Genomic DNA, 26,362 nt, shown 5'->3' on the forward strand with positions numbered 1-26,362 from the left:
CTCTGTCAGCGGCGGGGAGGTGGGGTGGTGAGGGCCCAGAGCAGGGTGGCTGGGGGCATCTCATTGAGCACGCGGGCTGTGTGGTGTACACCTGTCCTACGGGCACTGGTGCAGAGTCTGAAGCGTTTGCAGGGAATGTGGCGGCCTTACACTGTCTTCACTGTAAACACAGGGAAGGCCAGCGGCTGCTCGGCTTCAGCCTCTCGCTTAGTCAGTGACCCCAGTCCCACCGGCCCAGAAGCCAAGCCCTCAGGGCCCGTCCTCTCCCCGCAGGATCTCCTACGACCCCGGCCGCTTCCCCAGGTACCTGCCCGAGGCCTACTGCCTGTGCCGGGGCTGCCTGACCGGGCCGCGCGGGGCGGAGGACGTGCGGCTGCGCAGCGCCCCGGTGCTCGTGCCCGCGGTGGTCCTGCGCCGGACCCCAGCCTGCGCGGGCGGCCGCGCCGTCTATACCGAGGAGTACGTCACCATCCCCGTGGGCTGCACCTGCGTGCCCGGGCCAGACAAGGATGCAGACGGCGCCAACTCCAGCCTGGACAAGCCGGCCCGGCCCTGAGCACCCATCCCCAATCCGGGGACCCCGAGGCCCCAAGGAAACTCGGACGGAGCACCCAGCGCCGGACTGGACTGCACTGCGTGCGAGCCTGACCTCCTGCATCCCCCAGGCTTCCTCCTGGGCAGGAGCGAGGGCGGTGAAAGGTGACGGGAACTAACCACGTGGCAGCCCTGTGTGGGCGGCCCAAGGCTGGGGCCACCACAGGTGACCCGCTTCGCCAGAGTTCGTTGAGGCTCCCGGCCACCGGCCCCTCGCACTGCAAGGACCGCTGGGAGGGGACAGAGCCTCGAGGACAGACAAACACCGCCTTTTTTAAAAAAAAGTAGAATATATACCTTCTTGTTTATTCAGGTATTTTCAGTAGGGGCAGAAACTTTATATTAGCCATTTTGAGCAAGTATATTGTAAACATTTTATAAACATTGTTTTCACTTCCTCGGCAGGAGTATTTAGAAGCACACCCTCTAGCCCGCCTTGTGGCCTGGGTCCCTGAACCCCGCCTGTGGCCGACGGTCACCAGTGGACATGGCTGCCTAGGGAGGCTCAGCTCACCCCAGAATCTCACACTTGTAAGGTTTATACAATTAATTAGGAATTTTTTTCATTTGCAGACTTACAATTCCCAGAAATCAGGAGTGGAGTCCTCTTCTACGGCCACGACGTGAGCTAAACCTTTACCCTTTTCTTTAGGCTTAAGTCTGTCCCTGAACACAATTTACTTGTAAAAGTAAAGTTCTTTAAAATCCTTAAAACAACTGTAGGTGAAGGGCATGCTGGCTGTGCATTTCTCTCTGGGCTCCACTAATTTTCAGAGGAAACAGTGGTAAATAAGGTCTATCACTGTATCTTAATTTTATGGTTAACGTTCAGGAAGATGATCTGCAGAGTCGGCCTCATTTACATGCTCTTGTCCCTACTTACACTCAGTCTTGGTTTGATCTGGACAGAAGGTCAACCGAGAGAACTTTCAGTCTGTACCAAATATTGACAGAGGTTGTGCATGAAAAATTCCAAATTGAAATTGATAGCCGTGGGGAGTTCTATACCATTTGGGGAGCTTTACTTCTGTGCTCAACCTCTGGGGAAAAAAAAAAAGGTAAGCCTAGTGGTGGTATATCTAGCATACGTCAACAAAGAAATCCACGAATTGAAAAGAAAAATTGCCTTTCAAACCTTGGGTAATTATTTCAAGCATTGCCACTGTTGTGTAACATTTTCTAGCCACTCCTCCAACGTAAATAGTGCAAACATCAGAGGAGTGGACTGAAGCAGAGTAAACGGCTTGCGTGGGGATAATACTGCTATTCCATAGACTGTATTAATCCTCAGTTTAACTAACTAACGTCAGCCGTTAACAGGTGACGCATTTCCAATGGAAGAATCAGCTTTCCCTTCCAAGATCTAGAAAGGCAACCTGTATTGCATTTTTTCTCTGACTGGAACACTCGGGCACAAATACCTCCTGAGCACGTACCCTCTTCTGGGCGCTGAGCTCCTGGAAGGCAACTGCGCACCGGACACAACCCTCGTCCTCACCGCATGGCTGTCAAAGCACACGCAGGTGTCCGCAGCCACCCGTAGTACACAGGATGCGCCCAAGGCAGAGGCCCAGGTCCTGGCCAATCACTAAGCCGCCTGTACTTCTGCTCTTTACCTGCGTTAAGTGGAGAGTAGACTAGATGGCTTCTATGACTTCTTCCAACTGATTCAAGTTGGCAAAAGCATGGCAAAAGCATCCCAAGCTCTACGGATGCCCTCACTAAGGAAATCACAACAAGATGTTGTCGTCTTCATCTTGAAAGTTAGGCCAGGGAGAGCCCCAGTTTGTGAGGGAGGAGGGGAGGTCGTAGCTTTTCAATCTACTAAGAAAATAAAAAGAGGGAAATGTCACATGGGTCCTTTACTACATTGTATTACCAGCTGCGTTCACAGTTCACGGTCCAGCCCAGAATCATAATTCACGTAACAGCGAAATTCATTTCCCAAGGTTCGAGTGTGTTTTGGAATAAACTTGCACATCTTCACTCCAAGAAGTTTTGCTGCCTCTTCCTCCATGACGGCACCTGAAGAGAACAACCAGATGAACCCGGAGACTGAGGCACCAACCATGTCTCAGCTCCACACCCACCAGGCCAGCCAGGGAGGTATTCTCGACCAGATGCGGGAAGCGGTGAGTTGACAGTACCACTCAGCGATAAGGGGGCAGGTCAGTGCTCTATATTCCTTTTTTACTTCCTCCAACATTTATGCAAATTACCTACGTTTTTCCTTTTCTTTTTCATTTAATAATTTTCCTACATCTGCAAGGCTGAGGTACTTAATAATTATATTCCACAAAGTAACATAAGGAAAGCAAAAATAATTACTAAAAACCACCATTTTCCAACTTTGAGTCAACAACCCCTTTTTCAATAGTAGAGAATCGTGCAAACTTGTACCAATACATTCACACCAGCCCATTCCTCCCTCCAGCCCTGTCCTCCGCACCCACTGCACTGGGGGAAGCAGGGCCCACACAGCAGGCCTGGATGCCAAGCTGTCCGAAGTAGGGAGACCAGCACTTAACGTTTTCGTTCTCAGTCAAATGCCAGTATATCCACCTTAAGAAGATACATCCACATCACCAGTGCGGAAGTCTCTTTCTCAGCTTTGGTAAACCTAATCTAATGTCTAGCGCTGTAACCTTTGGCATCCACTTTAACCCCCGAGATTCCAAATTTCTTTTATCCACTTTAACCCCCAAGATTCCAAATTTCTTTTATCCATTGTACAGGCTGAGTCAGATACTGTTACTATTATTGACGTTGATGAGTACAAGTAACACGCCTGGTGCACTCACCCAGTGGCGAACCCCGATTCCCAGGCATCATGCCACTTAGTTCTCCCCAACCCTGAGAGGCAGGTAGCATCTCAGCCCCACTGTACAGATAAGGCGACTGGGGCACAGAGAGGGGAAGAACCTTGTTTAAAGTCATGGGATGTGTGTTGCCAATCCGGCACCTACCTGTGCACAGCAGAATCTTGCCCCGGGTCAGGTACTTGATGGTTTCCGACGTTTTTCTGAGACATTCCTCAGAGAGATAGGGGGGATCTGCTATTACAATGTCAAAACTGTGTGCAGCGATTTTCTCAGGTAAATCCACTGGGTTATTGTAATCATAGAAGATAAACTCCTCTCCGTATATGGCAAACCTCTGGTCATATTCGAAGATGCAGATAGAGAAGTCGTCTCTGTGCAGCTCTCGCAGCTTCTGGTAAACGCTGGGGGCACTCACACATGCTACTCTGGAACAAAAGGAGCCAGCTCATGACTGAGCTTTGTGACAGCACATGGCGTCAATGACCACTTCACTGAAAAGCCACAGTCCCCGTGTCCAGATTTTCTTAAAGGAAACAATAATGCAAACTGAAGTAGTAACAGCAGTACATTTTGAAAGAAAACTTTCTACTGCCTCACTTTTAAGGAATCTACTGTTTACAAATCTACAACTCATAATTTTAAAGTATGAAAGGATAAATGTGCTTTTCATGGTAAAAAAAAAATGTAAAACATTATTAGGACAAGGGTTATGAAGCCCGTGGCCTGAATTTACTTAGTATTTTCATGGTGGTCTCTTAACATTTATTTCAAATACTTTTTAGCCTCAAACTAAATATTTTGAAGTTACTTTGTAATATAATCTTGAAGAAAAAACTCCAAATAACTTCCTAAACACCTTTAGTTTTCCAAAAAAGTATATTAAAACTAGGTCTCAGTGCAGACAGACTACTTCGAATTTCTGCTGCTGTTTTGTATAAGTAAATTAAAGAATCTGTCTCATTACATGAATGGGCAGTGTTCCAGTAGTTAACTTTTAAAGCCAACTGCCAAAAGTGCTAGAAGTACCTTAAATGTTGAATTACTCAGCTGACTGTGGTACGTCTGTCGCAGTGGAATACTGTGTTGTCATTACTCTCCAAGACAGTCAAGTTCAGGAGCGTGTAGACTGTGCCTCCACAGGGTAGGGTTTATGCTTACCTCTTGGAGATACACAGCACAGCTTGTCTGCAGACAATGGGAAAGAGACTTTTTGTCTCCATCCCCTTTGTCACTTTTAGATTTTTATTATACACACACACACACACACACACACACACACACACAAAATCATTCAGAAAACTACTTAATTAGAAAATTAAAGTCAGTTTTAAAACTGTGAGATGCATTTCTTCAGAGAAGTGTTACACGTCTGGTTAGGTGCCCACGCTGGGCTCAAAGGCTTCTTGGCCCAAATGCACGTGAAGCACGTAAGAAGTCTGGGGGCATCCCGACCGCCTTCTGTGGGGACCAGACCCCAGCCCGGCTGCTGCCAGGGCTCTGGGCCGGGGGTGCAGAGGACCTGAACCACAGCAGCACCTCCTTCCCTAGAAACCCCAGAGGAGGTACTTCCGGCGGAAGGACAGTGGTCTGAGGTGGAGGAAGGCACGGGGGCAGGGTGTGGCGACAGCGGCAGGGGAAGCGGACGGCCTGCTGCTCCCAGCTGGGGCCCTTGTGCGAGTGATGTGACCGCGTGGGCCTCAGCGTCCGTCTTTAGGATGGAGAGGGTAACAGGAACTACCTCCAGAGGTGTGAGGGTTAAACAAGATGACCCTCAGAAAGCACTTACCCAGGAGACAAGCCACACAGTAAGTACTCAATGAATGCTACTCTTACTACTCATCTTTAGAATTATGACATAACTCCTAAAAATACTGACGATGCCTTTCAGAAAAAATAAGTTGCTTCCAAAGCCCTCATATGTAAAAATAAGAAAATACATGGAAAAACGTCATTAAGAAAAACGTGATAAAGGACAGAAAAAAGAAAACCTTTGGACTTCCAGTTAAACTTCCAGCTCAAGATGGCAGAGGGAACACATTCATTTAGCCAGGTCCCAGACTGGCAGCCAGGAAGGCTGAGCAGGAACCCGGCTGACAGCACAGCGCCCGTGGCTCAGGAAGCTGCACAAACAGGTGGCTCAAGGAGCGGGGGGGACGGTGGGGCAGCAAACAGGAAAACGCACCCCTAGGATTCTCTTCCCTATCCCAAGCCTCCACAACTGTGGTAGGAAACTGGAGGGATGTTCTCTGGATTGGGGGGGCTTGAAGGGTGGGTGCCAGGCACCATGTGGAAATGGCAAGGATCACGTTAAACCCGTTGGATGACGTTGGGACCCCCCAACACTCTTTCAGAAATAAGCCTTCTGGGATGAGGTCAACGAGATGCGTGACTTCCAGGCAGGAAGACTGCCTGGGGCTCTAACCAGCCCACAGGGAAAGGCCTAGACATGCTGACCCTGGGCGTTGATGGGGAAACAGCCATCTGCAGACACCCAAGTAGAGAAGTCCCGCCCACGTATCAGAACCTCCAGCCCTAGAGCGCCTCACCCTTAAATACGGACGGACAGCAGGGGGCCAGCAGACATTCAAGGAAAGCATCTAATAATACTAGAGGCCAAAATAAACAGAAGATGCATGTGTGCAGTTCATTAGAGACCGCGTAGGGAGCTAATTCTTCTTTTAAAAAATCCTATAATATCCTCAGAAGGATGAACAAGATACAATAATAAATATTCAGAGACACCCAAAAAGGAACTATGGTATAGATGACTAAGTACATGACAGCGGAAATGGTAAACTCAGTAGAAAGTTTCAAAGATAAAGTTGAGGAATTTTCCCAGAAGGTAAGGTCAAAAGATGGAAAAAGGACAGAAAAACAAGTATATAGGTCCAACATTCAAATAATAGGCATTCCAGAGGGAGGAATCGAAAAAAAAAAGTGGGAAGGAAATCAAATAATTTAGGACTGTTTTCCCAAACTGAAGGACCTGAGTTAGGAGAATGGAAGGGCTTTCACCCAGTACAACAGATGGACGCTCCACACCAAGACACATCGAATACTGGGGATCAAGAGAAAATCCTAAGCTAGCAGTAGGCAGGGATGGGAAAAAACAGGTTTCCCACAATGGCACTACCGAAACGTGCAGTCAATGAAGCAATGCCCTCAAAACCTGGAATTCAACACCCAACAAAACTTAACACATGAAGAGAATGGGTGGAATAAAAACATTTTCAGACATGAAAGGTTTTAAGAATTTCCCTCCCATGGAAACTATTGAAGGATATACCCAACCAGGATAAAGCTGTAAACTAAGACCTGGGGTACTGGACAGAGGGAGTCTGGAACACGAGAGAGGTAGACCAGAGCTGCAGCAAACCCAGAAATCAACCAGTCCACGTGGAACAGGGGGCAAAGCCCTGGAAGTCATTTTTTTCAAGGAGCTGAAAAATATGTTTGAATTTGTGGATAAGAGATTCACACCACTGGGGAGAATTTGAGAGTTAATTAGTAATATGGACATAGAAATACTAAAAACAAAAATAAAGAGAATTATTTTCTTCAGGGAAGATGAAACATTGTACAGAAAAGGAAAAGACTCAGCTGTAAAGAACATCTATGTTGTCCTAACAACATAAACCCTGTTCTAACCAAAATTAGGATATAACTAACACCAATTCTACACAATCACTTCCAGGAAATAGAAATACAGGCAACACTTCCCAGCTCATTTTATTAAGCTACCATTAACCAATATGAAACCCAAACCAAGAGAATAAAAGAAAACTTCAAACCAATATCACTCATGAACATAGAAGCAAAAATCCTCAACAAAATATTTGCAAAGATGGGGCTTCCCTGGTGGCGCAGTGGTTGAGAGTCCGCCTGCCGATGCAGGGCACGCGGGTTCGTGCCCCGGTCCGGGAAGATCCCACGTGCCGCGGGAGCGGCTGGGCCCGTGAGCCATGGCCGCTGAGCCTGCGCGTCCGGAGCCTGTGCTCCGCAACGGGAGAGGCCACAGCAGTGAGAGGCCCGCGTACCACACACACACACAAAATTAGCAAAGAGTCCAGCCATTAAAAAAAAGAAAATGAAAAAAGGATATAACTCTATTGGGAGAGTGGACAGAAAGCAGACACGTATGTGGCAGTTGTGGCCTGTGAAGGGAGCCAAGTCCTCATTCTCTTAAGGTGAGAAGTCAAGAAATAAGGTCTACGAGTGACAAGTCAAGAAGTGCCAATATAAACGTTATTTAGAAATGTTTGTAAATACCAAGAGAATCAATGAAAGACAGCTGAAAAGGCGAGTGGGTGGACAAGGGGGAAATTAACAAAGGATTATTTTTTGAACAAGTCTTTTAGGACCATTAGACTTTATATGCGTGCAAAGTTTTGACAGAAGTAAAAACCAAATTTAAAAAATCTATTCTTAAAACTTCAAAAAGGTCAAGATTTTTTTCTTTTAAAGCAAACTAGAAAATGTTAAAATAAGGAACAGAGATAAGCTATCTTACACTGAATAGATTTCTGTGTGTGTCCCCAGACTCAACAGGGAAGCACTTCTATTCCCTCATGTTCTGCGAATCACAAACTACAGGTTTTGCAGATTACAGTCCAGCCTTCTTACCAACCATGTCTCATCTAGGAAGGACATTTAAAATAGTACTTTAGATTAAAAGGTAAAAGAGACATGAAACTGATCTCACCTGCCACCTTCCCCAGCAGCTGCCACGGCTTCCTCTGCAAGGCGCAGGGCGGTCTCCGGAGTGTACCAAAACTGGCTCAGCTGCTATGACAGAGGAATGAGTGAAATCATTTTACAACTGGCATAGAGTTTATCCTTTTAATTTATATCTACTATATCAATATATACGATATCAATTATCAGTGTTCACTGCTGGGCCAAGTAATATATGGTCCCTCGTTTTTCCTAGAGTTAATACAGGATTGTTTCATTTGCTTGGGCTCTTTGAACCCATCCCTAATTCTCCCAACATCCTGCGGCTTCTGAGAAGTGGTGCGTAGTGAGACTTACCACGCCTAAAACACTTTACTTTTATCCTCACATTTGACTGATAACTCAGCTGGGTGTAGAATTCTAGGCTGAACAAATTTTCACTCTAAATCTTGAAGGAATTGCTCCACTTTTTTCTAGTTTCTAGTAAAGCTACTGAGAAGTGCAATGTGACTTGTAGACCTGAGACTCTGTAGGTGTCATGCTTTTCTCTGGAAGGTTCTAGGATCTTCTTTGTCACCTATATCCAGAATTTTCAGTCATAATAATGCGTCTTAGCGAGGGTCTTTGGTTCTGGGAAATTTTCTAATATCATTCTTTGAAGGTTTCCTCCCCTCTTTTTTCAGTTCTATTTTTCTGGAACTCCAGTTAGTTGAATATTGAGCTTCCTGGATTTATCATCTAGTTTTATGTTTTCTTTCTATAATTTGTATCATTGTCTTTCCCCCCGCCAACTTCCTGGGAGATCTCCTTAATTTTATAAACAAAACAAACCAAAAGAAAGTGTCAAAAATATACAAGTAGTTAATTCAGGTAGTGGAGTTACGACTTTTGTTTTTTTGTTCATGTTTTTATATATTTTCTACAACAACCATAGATTACTTTTAGAATCAGAAAAAAGTACATAGTATTTAAATTAGCAGAAGGAAAAGAGAAAAAGACCACCTCAAGAATAATAACGTACTTCAAGTTTCTAATATTGACTATTCAAGAATCAGGCTAGAGACAAAAGCACATGAAGAAGGGAAGCAGTGTGAAAGAGGCACCTGAGTAAGTGGAACGTTTAGAATAAACATCAAGACACGTCTCTGCCCCAGTCTCAAACGTGGTAGACAGGGAAATTTTATATAACTTAAGAGATCTGAACTCGACACAAAATGTAAGTCTGCTTAAACACACACACACCCCTCCTTCCAGCTGCAGAGAGAGGCAGACCTATTATCAAGGGGTAGCCACAGACAGAAATTTCAAGCCTCACCTATTTCTCAACTATCTCCTTCAAAAATGTAAATTTCTACATTCCAGGTTAGGTTAGTTTTTCTGAACTCACTTTTTTTAATTCCTATTTTTATTTGGACCATAAAAATACAATTAAAATACACAGCGTGCCCCAGAAACTATTAATACCTTCTTAAAAACTCAGTTTCATCTATTTTTTTACCACATGTTTAAGTCCAGTTACCCCATTACTGCAATGATCAATTTTTCCCTTTTCTCAAGGATTGCTGGGCTCCATAACAACCAACAGAATGCATCTGTGTACAAGAAGGAAGCACAGTTTGTGTTGGATATAATGATATGCTGTTCTTCTATCTGAAATGTCCCCTCCTCTGATCACCAGGCAGCCTGAGAGTCAGAATTAGGAAAATCTGCATTTATACTGTCTTAAAATGTCCGTGGACTGCTTTCTGTCTTAGCTCCTGAACAGGTTATCAGCTTCGTAGTGACAAGTGAGATAAACTTGGGTATTAGGTCAGATACAGACAAACACTGGACTAGGTACAGAAGAGGCTCCACACCAACACTTCCTGATGGGTGGGGAATGCATTAACTCACCCAGTTCTCTTCTATTATTCCAATGTTATACTTGTCTTCGCCACCGAGGTCGGTGTACTGTTTCTGCTCAGCATAAAATTCCTGCAGAGCTGCCAGGGCGTGGGAAGAGAGCCGGGGGAGGTCCTCATCTTCAGAGTTGCTCATTTCACACCTGCAGGGAAATGAGTATAAGTGATGTTTGTTTTTTCTTTTCCATCAAACAACAATTAAAAAAATTTTATCTCACAGCAGGGATCCAAACTGAAAGTGAGTTGTATAAAGGAAACACACCTGTATGATTCCTTGCAGAGTGAAATCTTTACCATAAATACTATGAAGATGTTTCGCTTTCTTCTGGTGCCCCAACGGCCACATGCAGCTAATTCACAGTAGATTCTCTTAATAAGATCTTTTTATGTGTGAATGTCACTGTTTTTAGGTGACCTAAGGCTCCGGGGTGTCACTGACAGGATAAGTGAAGGATCATAAAGGAGGGGTATAGGAAGAGATATGAAAAATAAAAAGGACGAGAGAATGCAAATTATGATAATAATGAGATACCACTATATACCTACCAGACTGACTAAAATTAAGAAGACGGGGGCTTCCCTGGTGGCGCGGTGGTTGAGAGTCCGCCTGCCGATGCAGGGGACATGGGTTCGTGCCCTGGTCCGGGAGGATCTCACATGCCGCGGAGCGGCTGTGCCCGTGAGCCATGGCCGCTGAGCCTGCGCGTCCGTAGCCTGTGCTCCGCAACGGGAGAGGCCACGACAGTGAGAGGCCCGCGTACTGCAAAAAAAAAAAAAAAAAAAAAAAAAAAAAGAAGACGGGATAATACCAAATGTTTTGGGGGATGTGGAGTAATGGAAATTGCCTATTCTGCTGTTGAAATGTAAACTGATGAAAACATTTTGGAAAACAATTTGACCTTTACCCCTGCTTCAACTCAGTAATTCTGTATCTACATATACATATAGATCATATAACTACATGAAACTACTGTAATTCACATAAATGGACATGTAAAATACGTTCAAAGTAGAAATGTGTACTAGCAACAACTAAAATTACTGAAGTATCCACCCACTGGACATTATAAAATATACTGCTATATTCCTACAGTGGGATACTATACAGCAATGAAGACATTTTATATCACTCTTTTCTCCTTTGTTGGCTTGCTACCTATAGCTTTGTTATTTAAGTGGTTGCTTTAACGTTTACAGTATATATATCACAGCATACATTCAAATAACATATCACTTCTTGTATTACATAAAAATTTTATAATTGTATATAACTTCCATTTCTCTCCTCCAATCCTTCGTGTTACTGTTTGACCAACATCTTATTTTTACATTTGTTATGAACTCCACACCACACTGTTAAATTTAAAAACCTTACGTATTTACCTACTTCGTAACCCCTTACACTGCACTTCATTTTGTTGTACAGATTAATATTTCCACCTGTTGTCATTTATGGCTTCTTTTAACATATCCTGTAGCACAGTTCTGGTGCTGATGCATCCCTGATTTCAGCTGTTATGTCTAAAACTGTCTTTACATTGCCTTGCTTTTTGAAAGATTTTATTTTTTGGAGCGATGGAATTCTAGGTTGAGTTTTTCTTCAGTACCCTAAAGAGATTCCTCCACTATTAGCTGCATTATTTCCAACATAAAATCTGCTGTCACCCTTAGTTTTCTTACTTTTTGTTTGTGTCTTCCTTCCCTGGTAGCTTTTAAGATTTTTCTCACTATCACTGGTTTTGAGCATTTGGTTAATGATGTGTCTCAGTGTAGTTTTCTTCATGTTTCTTATGCTTTGAGTTTACTGAGCTTCTTGGATCTGTGAGTTTACAGTTTTCCTGAAATTTGAGACATTTTTGGCCACTATTTCTCAAAATTTTTTTTTTTTTTGCGGTACGCGGGCCTCTCACTGCTGTGGTCCCTCCCGTTGCAGAGCACAGGCTCCAGACGCGCAGGCTCAGCGGCCACAGCTCACGGGCCCAGCTGCTCTGCGGCATGTGGGATCTTCCCGGACCGGGGCACGAACCCGTGGTCCCCTGCATCGGCAGGCAGACTCTCAACCACTGCGCCACCAGGGAAGCCCTCTCAAATATTTTTCTGCTGTCCTTCTCTTTCCGGGATCCAAATACATGAATGTTAGGTAACTTGAAATTGTCCCAAAGCTCTCTGATGCTCTGTTCACTTAAAAAAAACCAAAACCAAAACTTTTTTCTTTGTATTTCATTTGTGATAAGTTTCCATTTCTGGTCTTTGAGTTTGGTAATTTTTTATTCTTCAATGTCTAACCTGACGTTAATCACATCCAGTGTATTTTTTTTTTTCGTGGTACGCGGGCCTCTCACTGTTGTGGCCTCTCCCGCTGTGGAGCGCAGGCTCAGCGGCCGTGGCTCACCGGCCCAGCCGCTCCGCGGCATGTGGGATCTTCCCGGACCGGGGCACGAACCCACGTCCCCTGCATCGGCAGGCAGACTCTCAACCACTGCGCCACCAGGGAAGCCCCAGTGTATTTTTTATTTCGGATATTGTAGTTTTTATGACCAGAAGTTTGACTTGGGTCTCTTTTATTGGGCTGGCCAAAAAGTTCATTTGGGTTTTTCTGTAAGATGGCTCTAGTAGCACTTAGATGTCTTTACCTTCATTTGAAACAGTTTTGTTAGATTGTATTGTGACAGCTGTCACGTCAGCATGCATTTTAAAAAAACTTACTGATGTGGAGTTTGCATCTCCTCACAATTAGGGCACCTACCAGGTGCTGGTGGGGGACCTCGGACACCTAAGGGGATGGGAGGAACTCCCAAGTGACTGGGTAGGACGTGGGGGGGAGGGAGGGGGGAGGAGAAGTGGAGGCAGGACAGGACCAGCATCCCTGAGGGGTGGCTGGGGGAGGGGCCCACTCACAGTGAGGGGATCAACGGGGACAGGGAGAGACCCTTGGGGGATCAGAGGATCAGAAGGGAACACAGCCAGAATTTCCCCTGCCCACTCGGGCCCCAGGGAGCCTGCTGAGGCCCCCTCCAGGCAGGCTGAGCCTAAGCCCTGTGCCTGCCCCGCCCACTCAGGGCCTTTTCTGGCTGCAAGGGTCCAGGGCCTAAGCCCCGCCCCCCACAGCCAAGGCCTTTTCTTTTTTTGCTGTTGTGGTTGTTTTAACTTGTATTTATTTATTTATTGGTTTGTTTTGGCTATGCTGGGTCTTAGTTGCAGCACACGGGGTGTTCGTTGCAGCATACCGGATCTTTAGTTGTGGCAATGTGGACTCTTAGTTGCAGCGTGCATGTGGGATCTAGTTCCCCGACCAGAGATCAAAGCCGGGAGCACAGAGTCTTACCCACTGGACCACCAGGGAAGTCCCTGTTTTACCTTGTTGTTTCATTTATATTTTTATTTTTTCTAATATATTTTTTATTTTTCTAATTTTATTTATTGTTATTGTTCAGCTCTTTTGTTTGTTTGTTTGCAAGATCTTGGTTCCCAGGCCGGGGTTCGGGCCTGAGCTCCTGTGGTGGGAGCACCAAGTCCAAACCGCTGGACTAACAGAGAACTCAGGCTCCAGGGAATATTAAGGGAAGTGAGGTCTCCCGGAGGTCCTCATCTTGGCACCAAGACCCGGCTCTACCCAACTGCCTGCAATCCACTGCTGGACGCCTCAGGCCAAAGAGCCACTAAGACAGGAACACAGCCCCACCCATCAGGTGACAAAAAAATATGTTACAGGTGAAGGAGCAAGGTAAAAACCTACAAGACCAAATAAATGAAGATGAAATAGGCAACCTACCTGAAAAAGAATTCAGAGTAATGATAATAAAGATGATCCAAAACGTCAGAAATAAAATGAGGAACAGACTGAGAAAATACAAGAAATGTTTAACAAAGACCTAGAAGAACTAAAGAACAGTGATGAACAACACAACTGAAATGAAAAATACACTAGAAGGAATCAACAGCAGAATAACTGAAGGAGAAGAATAAAGGAGCTGGAAGATAGAATGGTGGAAATAACTGCTGAGGAAAAGAATAAAGAAAAAAGAATGAAAAGGATTGAGGACAGTCTCACAGACCTCTGGGACAACATTAAACACACTAACATTCAAATGATAGGGGTCCCAGAAGAAGAAGAAAAAGAGAAAGGATTTGAGAAAATATTTGAAGAGATTATAGTCGAAAACTTCCTTAACATGGGAAAGGAGATAGCCACCCAAGTCCAGGAAGCACAGAGTCCTATACAGGATAAACCCTAGGAGAAACACACCAAGACACATATTAATCAAACTAACAAAAATTAAATTCAAAGAAAAACTACTAAAAGCAGCAAGGGAAAAGCAACAAATAACATACAAGGGAATCTCTATCAGGTTATCAACTGATTTTTTCAGCAGAAACTACAGGCCAGAAGGGAGTGGCAGGATGTGTTTAAAATAATGAAAGGGAAAAACCTAAAACCAAGATTACTTTACCCAGCAAGGATCTCATTCAGATTCAACGGAGAAATGAAAAGTTTTACAGACAAGCAAAAGCTAATAAGAGAATTCAGCACCACCAAACCACCTTTACAACAAATGCTAAAGGAACTTCTCTAGGCAGGAAACACAAGAGAAGAAAAAGACCCACAAAAACACACCCAAAACAATTAAGAAAATGGTAATAGGAATATACATATTGATAATTACCTTGAATGTAAATGGATTAAATGCTCCATCCAAAAGACACAGATTGGCTGAATGGATACAAAAAGAAGACCCATATATATGCTGTCTACAACAGACCCATTTCATACCTAGGGACACATACAGACTGAAAGTGAGGCAATAGAAAAAAGATAATTTCATGCAAATGGAAATTAAAAGAAAGCTGGAGTAGCAATACTCATATCAGATAAAATAGACTTTATAATAAAGACTGTGACAAGAGATAAGGGAGGACGCTACATTATGATCAAGGGTTCAATCCAACAAGATGTAACAATTTTAAGTATTTATACACACAGCATAGGCGCACCTCAATACATAAGGCAAATGCTAACATCCATAAAAGGGGAAATCAACAGTAACACAATAATAGTGGGGGACTTCAACACCCCACTTACACCAATGGACAGATCATCCAGACAGAAAATAAGGAAACACAAGCTTTAAATGACACAACAGACCAGATAGATTTAATTGATATTTATAGGACATTCCACCAGAAAGCGGCAGAATACACCTTCTTCTCAAGTGCACATGGAAAGACAACCCTCAAAATGGGAGAAAATGTTTGCAAATGAAGCAACAAAGGATTAATCTCCAAACTATACAAACAGCTCATGCAGCTCAATCTCAAAAAAACAAACAACCCAATCAAAAACATGAGCAGAAGACCTAAATAGACATTTCTCCAGAGATGACATACAGATGGCCACAAGGCACATGAAAAGATGCTCAACATCACTAGAGAAATGCAAATCACAACTATAATGGGATATCACCTCACGCTGGTCAGAATGGCCATCATAAAGATCTACAAAGAATAAATGCTGGAGAGGGCGTGGAGAAAAGGGAACCCTCTTGCACTGTTGCCGGGAATGTAAATTGATACAGCCACTCTGGAGAACATTATGGAGGTTCCTTACAAACTAAAAACAGAACTACCATATGACCCAGCAATCCCACTACTGGGCATATACCCTGAGAAAACCATAATTCAAAAAGACACATGCACCCCAATGTTCATTGCAGCACTATTTACAACAGCCAGGACATGGAAACAACCGAAATGTCCATCGACATGTGAATGGATAAAGAAGATATGGTATATATATACAATGGACTATTACTCAGCCATAAAAAGGAACAAAACCGGGCCATTTGTAGAGATGTGGATGGCCCTAGAGTCTGTCATACAGAAGTAAGTCAGAAAGAGAAAAACAGGTATCGCACATTAACAGATATATGTGGAATCTAGAAAAATGGTACAGGTGAACCTAACTCCAGGGCAGAGACACAGACATAGAGAATGGATGGGTGGGGGTGGGGGTGGGATGGGGAAGGGGAGGGTGGGATGAACTGGGAGATTAAGTTTGACATAAATACACTATACCAATGTGTAAAATAGCTAGTGGGAACCTGCGATATAGCACAGGGAGCTCAGCTTGGTGCTCCGTGATGACCCAGGTGGGCAGGATGGGGGAGGGTGGGAGGGAGGTCTAACAGGGAGGGGATCTATGTATACATATAGACGATTCACTTCGTTGTACAGCAGAAACTAACACAACATTGTAAAGCAATTATACTCCAATAAAAAAAACTTATCAGGGCTTCCCTGGTGGCGCAGTGGCTGAGAATCTGCCTGCTAATGCAGGGGACACGGGTTCGAGCCCTGGTCCGGGAGGATCCCACATGCCGTGGAGCAACTAGGCCCGTGAGCCACAACTACTGAGCCTGCGCATCTGGAGCCTGTGCTCTGCAACAAGAGAGGCCGCGATAGTGAGAGGCCCACGCACCACGATGAAGAGTGGCCCCCGCTTGCCACAACTAGAGAAAACCCTCACACAGAAATGAAGACCCAACACAGCAAAAAATAAACTAATTAATTAGTAAACTCCTACCCCCAACATCTTCTTTAAAAAAAAAAAAAAACCTTATCAAAATTGGTGAATTTTTGTGTAGCCATTTTAATATTGAAGATGGAAGAAAAAAAGCAACATTTTTGGCATATTATGCTTTATTATAGGTAAAAACAGAACTGAAATGCAAAAAGAGATTTGTGCAGTGTATGGAGAAGGTGCTGTGACTGGTCGAACATGTCAAAAGTGGTTTTCAAAGTTTTGTGCTGGAGATTTCTCACTGGACAATGCTCAAGGTTGGGTAGACCAGCTGAAGTTGACAGCGATCAAATCGAGACATTAATTGAGAACAATCGACGTTATACCACGCAGGAGACAGCCGACATACTCAAAATATCCAAATCAAGTACTGAAAATCATCTGCAACAGCTTGGTTATGTTAATTGCTTTGATGTTTGGGTTCCACATAAGTGGAAAAAACTTCTTGACCGATTTCCACATGCGATTCTCTACTTAAATGTTCCATTTTTAAAACAAATTTGTGAAGAGCAATGAAAAGTGGATACTGTACTCTTGGAAGAGACCGTGGGGCAAGCAAAAGGAACCACCACCAACCACACCAAAGGCCAGTCTTCATCCAAAGAAGGTGATGTTGTGTATATGGTGGGATTGGAAGGGAGCCCTCTATTATGAGCTCTTCCCGGAAAAACCAAACGATTAATTCCAACAAGTACTGCTCCCAATTAGACCAACTGAAAGCAGCATTCACCAAAAAGTGTCCGGAATTAGCCAACAAAACGCATAATCTTCCATCAGGATAACGCAAGACAGCACGTTTCTTTGATGATCAGGCAAAAACTATTACAGCTTGGCTGGGAAATTCTTTTTTTTTTTTTAATATTTATTTATGGGACTTCCCTGGCAGTGCAGTGGTTAAGAATCCACCCGCCAATGCAGGGGACATGGGTTCAAGGCCCAGTCCAGGAAGATCCCACATGCCGCGGAGCAACTAAGCCCGTGTGCCACAACTACTGAGCCTGCACTCTAGAGCCCAAGAGCCACAACTACTGAGGCCCGCGCGCCTAGAGCCTGTGCTCTGCAACAAGAGAAGCCACTGCAATGAGAAGCCCATGCACCGCAATGAAGAGAAGCCCCCACTCACCACAACTAGAGAAAGCCTGCGCGCAGCAAGAAAGACCCAATGCAGCCAAAAATAAATTAATTAAAAAATATATTTATTTATTTGGCTGCACCAGGTCTCAGCTGCAGCCTGCATGTGGGGTCTAGTTCCCTGACCTGGGATCGAACCCGGGCCCCCTGCATTGGGAGCACAGAGGCTTAACCACTGAACTACCAGGGAAATTCCGGCTGAGAAGTTCTGATTCATCCTCCGTATTCACCAGACATTGCACCTTTGGATTTCCATGTTTTGGTCTTTACAAAATTCTCTTAATGGAAAAAATTTCAGTTCCCTCTAAGACTGTAAAAGCCACCTGGAACAGTTCTTTGCTTAAAAAGATAAGACGTTTTGGGAAGGTGGACTTACGAAGTTGCCTGAAAAATGGCAGAAGGTAGTGGAACAAAACGGTGAATACATTTTTCAATAAAGTTCCTGGTGAAAATGAAAAATGTATCTTTTACTTAAAACCCAAAGGCACTTGGCCAACCCAACCTTTCTTTCATATTTCTACTTAACATGTTCGGTCTTTCCTCTAGCTTTCTGAATGTGCAGAATACAGTTATAACTGTTCATTTTCCTTGTCTACTAGTTATAACATCTGTGTCTGTTCTGGGTCAGTTTCAACCAACGGATTTTCTCATTATGGGTTATATTTTCTTCTTTGCATGGTTGGTTAATTTTTTTTATTGAATGCTAGATATTATGAAATGTAACTTGTTCGATGGCAGATATTTTTGTACTCCTTAAGTATATTTATAAACATAAATTAGTATTTATAAATATAAGTATTCCTGAGATGTGTATTGGGACACAGTAAAGTTACTTGGAAACAATTTTATCCTTTCAGGTCTTGCTTTTAAGACTGTTAGTAGAGAGGAGAACAGCAGTTAGTCTAGCACTAATTACTGCTCACCACTGTAGCAAAATAGCAGTATCTCTAAGTACTTTATCCAACGCCCCATGAATTATGAGGTTTTTCAGTACAGCTGGTAGAAACAGTCACTATTCCCAGTCTTGAGTGAGTTCTGTTCCTTCAAATCCTTTCAGGTATTTGTCTTCTCTAGCCTCAGGCAGTTTCTCAAGGAGGTCCCTCTGCAGTTCTCTAGGGTTCTTTCTCTGGTACGGCACTCTGCCTTGCACTCTGGCCCCATGTGGCTTCCCCAGGATCTATGAACTATTTCCTCAATTCAGAGAGGTCTCTGGATTCTGTCTGGGTTTCCCTCCCCTGCACAGCAGTCTGAAAAGTCTCTCAGGTAGTAAGATGGGGCAATCATCAAGCTCATTTTGTTTGTTCCCCTCTTTCAGGGACCACTGCCCTTTGTTGTCTTGTGGCCAATATTTTCAAAGACATTTTTTTTCCCACATATTTTATCTGGTTTTTGTTGTTGTTTTTTAGTTGTATCAGATGGGAGGGGAAACTTAGTCCTTGTTACTCCAAGTGGAAATTCACAACAGTAAAAAATAATTAACTACAGCCATATATATGCTAACAGGAATGAATCTCAAGAACATGTAAGTCACTAAGTTACAGAAGAATACATATAGTATAAATAATTCTATTTAAATGAAGTTCAGAAACATGAAGATAAAAGCAAGTTAATGAAAAACTGAAGATTAAAGATAGTGATTACCTCTGGGAGTGAGGATACACATAATTTTTTAAATGTTTATTACATATCTGCAGAGACCCATGGACTTGATTATGTAAGTAAAAAGTGCCTAAAATGGCTTCCAAACAGTTTGATGCCACCCCAGGGTACTAAACTTTTTGAAAGAACTTAGAATAAATCTCGTGGAACAGCTCATCTATCCTTCTATCCGTGTTTTTCACACTGTACAATGATCTCCCTTAAGTTATGAAGTCAATATAGTAGGACAACATCAGCATTTTTTTTTTTTTTTTTTTTTTTTTTTTTTGCGGTACACGGGCCTCTCACTGGTGTGGCCTCTCCCGTTAAGGAGCACAGGCTCCGGACACCCCAGGCTCAGCGGCCATGGCTCATGGGCCCAGCCGCTCCGCAGCGTGTGGGATCTTCCCGGACCGGGGCACGAACCCGTGTCCCCTGCATCGGCAGGCAGACTCTCAATCACTGCGCCACCAGGGAAGCCCAGCATTTTTTTTTAAATAGAAAAAGTTGTATCGAAGTATATGGCTTAGAGTAGAAGTTAAATATTGCTTTGTGAAATGTTTTAGCAAAAAATACACGTGTGTACAGGGTCATGTATCATGATACAAAACTTCTTACTACAGGCTGTCGTTTTAAACGTTTGAAATTTTTCATCTTCAACTATCTGTAATTTGTGCACACACCCATCTCAAGATGTAGATGTTCTACTACTTTACTGGACTAGATCATATAAACAACTCTTACTCGAAGCAGATGATCACATTTTTTATACTTGATAACATTTTTTATACTGATTGTGAAAAAGTATTTCTGCTATTATTTAGACATTCAGAAAAACATGATACAGGATTAAGAGCATGGCCTCTGGAGCCAAATTACCTAGGCTTAAATCATGGTTTTGCCACTTACTAACTGCATAGCTTGAAGCAAGTATTTAACCCCTCTATGCCTCAATTTTCTCATCTATAAAATGGACAAATATCAACAAACACCTACTTAATAGGGTTATTTTGAGTTAGACGAATTACTATCTATAAAGGGCCTAATAGTCCTTGGCACACAACAGGAACACAAATATTACCTTCGGTACTCCCTGAAGTTGTAAGTATACCACTAATAATATGGTATCTGTTATAACCACTAAATAAGACAGTTTAGCACCTTCATGTGACTGTCTACTTTACAAAAAGTGAATTGGCAGAAGAGGGAATGAGTGAAACTGGAGCACAGGAAATTAGTAACTAAAGGGAATACTATGAAGTGTGACAGGAAACTCTGCATGGAGCCTGGTGAATGCTGTCTGCATGGAGCACGGTGGATGCTGTCTGCCTGGAGCACGGTGGATGCTGTCTGCCTGGAGCAGGACTGACTTTGACTGACTTGTCACATGTATCACATTCACGGACTTAAGATACACATTTTTAAAAATTACTTTAACAAATGGCTTTAAAATGAGTGTAAGTTTAATTGTCAGCATGTTTTCTTGAGATTTGATAAAATACAGTTATCACTATTATCACTTTTAGACAAAATGCAGATATAGCAGATCTATCATTTTACAGCCTCAAAATAAAGTGGTCAGAGAGGTGAGACTGTTCTGAAGGTTGACACCATCAAGGTGGTATCAATGGGAGTGAATGGTGAGAGAGTGTGTATAAAGGTTATTAGAAGGTTCTGGGAAGACTGTCTCCATACCTAGATAATTTTACTGGCAAAATCTATCCGATGTAACTATCTTGGATCCCCAGAGTCTATTCAAAGGCTTGCAACTCCCAGGGGAAGACTTAACATTTGGTTAATTTCACTCCATTTGGGCACTTAACTCGGCAGTGGCTACCCACTCCTCACTCCTCATTCCTGCCTCAGGAAGGTGTGCACAAATACCTGTTTTGTGCTCAGGGATTAATTCATACAGCTGAATGAGGATATGGAGAGGTCAATGCCACTGAAAGAGGAGTCTGTTATTCACAGTTCCCCAGGAAATGAGAGGCACAGCACATGGTGAAGGACCACATGAAACCTGTCACATGCAGGAACAAGGAAGCAGAGAAAGAACTGGGACAGTGTCTTTATTGTTAAGACAGTGGGCAAGAAGGGAAAACACACATTCTATAATGTGTGGTTTGGGAGGTCTGTGATATGACTTTCACGTGCCCATGAGAGCTAACGTGCAGAGAAGATGTAAGGAATTACAGGGCCATTACTTTTGCCCTGTAATTAATGGATGCCAAGTAGACAATAAAGTCTGAGAACACACAATTTCAACAGCTCCAGGAGCAGCCTGTGGGAGCAAGGTGAGCAATAAGGACCCCGCCCTTCAAATAATGGGGATCTGTATTCTGATCGTTGACAGCTACTTCTAATCACGCAGGCAAAGACAAAGAGTCAGGCAGCCATCGCTGCAAGGCTCATATTGTTGTTAGCACTTCCCCCTCCAGCAGAAGCAACTTCGAGGGGATTTAAAGTGCCAGCACCTCCCCCGCTTCCATTTTTCTCTTTTTGCCCTTTTGGGGGCCACACATTTAAGGACTAGACCATTATAAATAGCAACCGAATATATATGGAGGAATTTAGGTCACTGTGCATGGCCAGGAAAAGGTGTAGGCTTAGAAAGACCTTAAGTTTCCTCAGGCTGGTCCTTGGCACAAAAACAGCCTACAATAATAGCAACAACAACAGAATGACAAAAAAAGCAAATCCTGGGGAAGGGGGAGAATCTGAGATTTCCAGCGTTTTCCACAAAAAAAATCACAAGGCATACAAAGAAACAGGAATGTATGGCCCATTCAAAGGAAAAAAGTAAACCAACAGAAACCATCCCTGAAAAAGATCAGATGGCAAAACAACTGTCTTAAAGATGCTAAAAGAACTAAAAGATGTGGAGAACATTTAGAAAACAATGTCTGAACAAAATGGAGATATCAGCAGAGATGGGGTACACCTTCAGGTGGCCCAACATACGCACTGTGGGAGTCCCAGAAGAAGAAAAGAAGAAGGGAGAATTATTGGTGTGTGCAATGCTGAGCTGAGGAAGTCTGAGAACACAGCAAACTTATCTGCAAAGTACTAAGAGGCTTCATTTTAGTCCTGTATTTCAAGAGTCAGAATCAGGCAAATATTAAAATCCAATGTCTCCTGAGAAATTTGAAGTGTACAACCGATTCCTGATCCAAGCTGCCCTACAATACTGTCTAGAAGAGTACTGTCTAGAAGAAGGACAAAGAAAAACGTGTGTCCATATACATTCATATATACACATACACGTGTGTATCTTTCATACAGACAGGAATATCTGAATTTTTATTTATTAGTACTAAACACTTTCCACAGCTGCATTTGTGGATGGAGAAAGGTTTTCATTTGCAACTTGGAATCCGTTAGCTAATTATTTAGAAATAACACATGAAAACCATAAAAAAAAAAGTTGACTTCGTTCAAATGAAAGAATTCCAAAGAGCAATTTAAGAAAACTGCCTACTTTTGTGGCTGTAAAAAGCAATTAAATTTCAATCTGTATTTCAATATGAATTGGGCCCTAAAAGTTTATTTTTAAAGCTGATAATCATTTACCAAGGCACTACCTTGCACTAGCACTATTCCTGGTGATGGGAATCCAAGTCCCTGTCCTCCTGGCGCTTACATTCTAGTGAGGCAGGGAGAAAACAAACAATAGGAATAAAATATATTTTGGATTACGGTAAGAGACGCTCAGTGGAGAGACATGAATTGCAAGTGTTAGCAATCATACACTGTTTCACATACATTATTAGAGTGAGTTCATGAGAGCATCACAAGTAGGAAAAATTAAAATCTGTTTATATAATAAACATTACTAAATTCTAAATTAACTGAACTTTAGTTGTAATACAGTAAACTTTTTTAAGCTTAAGTCACTACTTCATCATATCTTTAGCATCTTTAAAAATTTTTCTAAGTGGGCCTGTGAAACTGCTGTGAGATTTTCAATTCCAAAAGAGTTGGGAAGGGCATTCCCTGGCAGTCCGCTGGTTATGAGGACTCCATGCTTTCACTGCCCGGGGGCCGGTTCAAGATCTGGTTGGGGAACTAAGATCCTGAAAGCAGCCTGGCGCAGCCAAAAAAGAAAAACAGGAGCCAAGAAGAGTTGGGAAGTGCTGTGCTACACTGCTCTTAAACTGATGCTAAGCCTCGTGTGGCTGCTACTGCAGCTCAGTGGTTCTCTGCGGAGGGTGCGCTGGCATCTAATGGGTAGGGGCCAGGGATGCTGGTAAATACCGTGCGGTTTAGAGAATCACCCTCCACAGCAAAGAACTCTCCGGCCCCAAAGTCACCAGCGCTAGGGCTGAGACCCTGCTCTCGGCAGAAAGACGCACAGGAGGCAGCTGAGTGTGGCAACGTGCCGAGCCCTCTATCCGAGGGGCGCCGCTTAGTGCCCTGAGAGCAGAACGAGCAGCGCGTGCGGGTGGAGGGCGGAGACAGGCGGCAGGTGGCTCGTACCTGGGCCTCGACGGACAGGCAAGGATGCGGAAGGGGGCGTGCAGGCGGACAGCACGCGCGAAGGCTGCACGTCAAGGAGCTGCGTCAGCAAGGAGGAGCGGGCTACCCTGCGTTGCCGCGAACAACTCCACAAAACCAAAGCGACCCTCCCGCCAGAGGCAACCTTAGGCCATGCACGTTTGAAACGCACACAAGCCTACTTCCACGTGTCAGGTTTATAGCCGGCCGCTCCTCCCTGTCCACATCATGCACACAGTGTCTCCTGGCCAAGGCCACCCCGGGGCCGCGCAGGAGCGGGGGGCGCGGGGCGCGGGGGCCTCCCGAGTGACCCGGCGGAACACCCCGGGCGGTCCCCGTGGTCTCCCGCTCCGTACGGCGCCTGCTCTCCCGCCTTCGAAAACTCTACCCTGTTATTTTACAACTAAGACACGGGGGTGAAATCCACCTGCCTGAAGCGCGGCTCGACGCGCACGAGCCCCCGGCCCGCCCCGCCCCCTCTGCCCGGCCGAGACGCCTCAGCCCCTGCGGCCGCCCTGAGGGGACGGAAGGCTGCAGCCCCTCCGCCCCGCCCCCGCCAGCCGGGGCTGACCCTCCTCAGCTCCCACCTACCCCGGCCCCGCTGACTACAGCCGCAGCCCCCAGGCTGCGCCGGGAAACCCGAAGGAGCAGAAACCCGAACACAGGAGCACGGAGGCTGCTCTGGTTACTCACCAACGCGCCCCACTCGCCTCCGCCCGTGCGCCGCCGCCTCCCCTCGCTGGCCCGGACAGCCGACTGCGTCTGCGCGTGCGCACACCGTCCCGCCAGGCCGGAAGCGTGGGCGGGGCCCCACCGCGCATGCGCAGTAACCAGCAGAACCCGGGCGCGGGCGGGGTGGCTGGCTACGCGCACGCGTACACCGCCCAGTCGGGCGCTTCCGGCAGGCGGTTGGGTCCCGCGTCAGTCGCTGGGCCGCCTCGTGCTGGTGGGAGGCGCCGGACTCAGCAGGTGCTTCAGATGGAGGCAATAAAAGGTACTTGAGATTTTAACTAGATTCCCTTCAGGTCAAACGCATACCAAGGGACCTGCTCTTTTGCACTCGATACGCTTGTACGTTTCACAGACAGTAAGGCTCTGTCTGCTCCGTCTCCTCCGTCTAATCGAGAAATTCGGACATTAACCTGAAGCTTTATAGTAAAGATAGTATTAGAAAAAACCTTTAAAACCCTGCGCTCGACTTCCTCCGCGGTGTGCTCTCCCTTCCCAAACCTGACGTGGTTAAGGTGAGACCAGCACCTGCACCTGTCACGCTGGGGTTCGCTGTGAAGAGGGCGAGAGGCGCCTGAACCGAAGACGCACGCGCTGTCTCCGCGCTGAAATAAGACCAGCTAATAATCCGGCAAATAGTCTCATTATGAAGCCACTACAGTTTCTATGGAAATGACCCAAACGTAGAATGGTGTTTGGTCAGCCCACTGGCTCAGTCTTCCAGAGCCTCCAGGGAGGAGTGTGCTCGCAGGCCGGCTCTAAGGCACCCAACACAGCACCTGCACACGGAAAGGAAGGCTCCCTTCCACCCTGGCAGTTACCAATTATAAGTGATGTATTTACTTTCCATTCCCCAAGGCTACCCATCTGTATTATGTTCCTACCTTCTTTTCCGTCATTTGCCTTACCAATTCTATGATCTTGTTAAGTTAAATTCTGCTGAATAGCTTTACATCCTTTCGGTATAAGGTAAGGATATAAATGAAAAAACAGGTTTACAGCTTTGGCAGTACCATAATTTCCATTTTAAAAACTGTTTCCAGGCTTAACAGCAATCCATACTTTTTTTTTTTTCTTTGATTGCTTTGATGACAACTCCACTAAGCCAGGTATTTCAAAACCAGCTGTAACTTATTAGCAAAGGAGCAGGAAAGAAAACATACACAAGCTAAAAGAAAGCAACAACATGAACCGAGAAACAATAACCAACTTTTACGGCAGTATATTTTTTACAGAGGTAGTGTTCCATACATAGGAAACTGCCTTGGCTTAACAGAAAGGCTTACGTTAAAGCAAATTATTTTTGGTTTGAAACAGATTTTAAGCTTTCAAAGTTTCAGTTGCTTTCATATCATGTGACACAACAGTGTTATCTGCATGTAATGTGTATTACTATGTTGTTTTTATAATCAAAGTGACCATAATTGTCAGGAAGTTCAAATAGTTACACCTCCACCGATAGTGTTGACTCTCAGACAGCATGTCACAGTGATACATGAAGGTCAGAATTTTCCAGATGAAACTTATGCAATGTAATTTAATGGTTTTTGCAAATCATAAAAAATTTAAAATATTAAGAGGCAATTTTATCATCATTGAAATAAAGGGGAAATTACAGGAATTCCGTGGCGGTCCAGTGGTTAGGACTCCACGCTTTCACTGCTGAGGGTCAGGGTTCAGTCCCTGGTTGGGGAACTGAGATCCCCCAAGCCGCGAGCTAAGTTAAGTAAGTAAATAAACGGGAAATTATTTGTCCAGTAAACTGGACTTGCCAGGCAAGTTCAAATCAACCTTAATTCAGG

General features: G+C 44.4%; 1 protein-coding gene across 5 annotated transcripts; it reads right to left on the reverse strand.

Annotated features, from left to right (window-relative positions):
• Positions 1-879: 879 nt before the first annotated feature.
• EEF1AKMT1 (EEF1A lysine methyltransferase 1) lies at positions 880-24,610 on the reverse strand. Of its 5 annotated transcripts, none has more exons than XM_032611360.1 (6): positions 24,525-24,610; positions 9,984-10,134; positions 8,119-8,198; positions 4,575-4,601; positions 3,561-3,841; positions 880-2,619 (listed from the first exon to the last, which is right to left on the reverse strand). In XM_032611360.1, the coding sequence occupies exons 2-6, from the start codon at positions 10,125-10,127 to the stop codon at positions 2,483-2,485; spliced, it is 669 nt and encodes a 222-aa protein (XP_032467251.1). In that variant the 5' UTR covers positions 10,128-10,134; positions 24,525-24,610; the 3' UTR covers positions 880-2,482. The 5 variants fall into 5 exon arrangements, with proteins under 5 accessions (XP_032467251.1, XP_032467254.1, XP_032467250.1 ...); XM_032611363.1 differs by having other exon boundaries at positions 880-2,418; positions 8,119-8,201; XM_032611359.1 differs by having other exon boundaries at positions 8,119-8,201.
• Between the last annotated feature and the right edge of the window lie 1,752 nt (positions 24,611-26,362).

This window comes from Phocoena sinus, chromosome 18 (assembly GCF_008692025.1).
Source record: "Phocoena sinus isolate mPhoSin1 chromosome 18, mPhoSin1.pri, whole genome shotgun sequence".
Lineage (NCBI taxonomy): Eukaryota > Metazoa > Chordata > Mammalia > Artiodactyla > Phocoenidae > Phocoena > Phocoena sinus.

What these genes read in the sequence shown, in the direction of transcription:
- EEF1AKMT1 (XM_032611359.1), bottom strand. Translation starts at nt 10,127, where the DNA reads ATGAGCAACTCTGAAGATGAGGACCTCCCCCGGCTCTCTTCCCACGCC. An exon ending in GTGCTGTGTATCTCCAAGAG is followed by an intron (nt 3,842 to 4,574) that starts GTAAGCATAAAC and finishes CTTTTGTTCCAG; the next exon opens with AGTAGCATGTGTGAGTGCCC. An exon ending in CAAGATTCTGCTGTGCACAG is followed by an intron (nt 2,620 to 3,560) that starts GTAGGTGCCGGA and finishes TGTTCTCTTCAG; the next exon opens with GTGCCGTCATGGAGGAAGAG.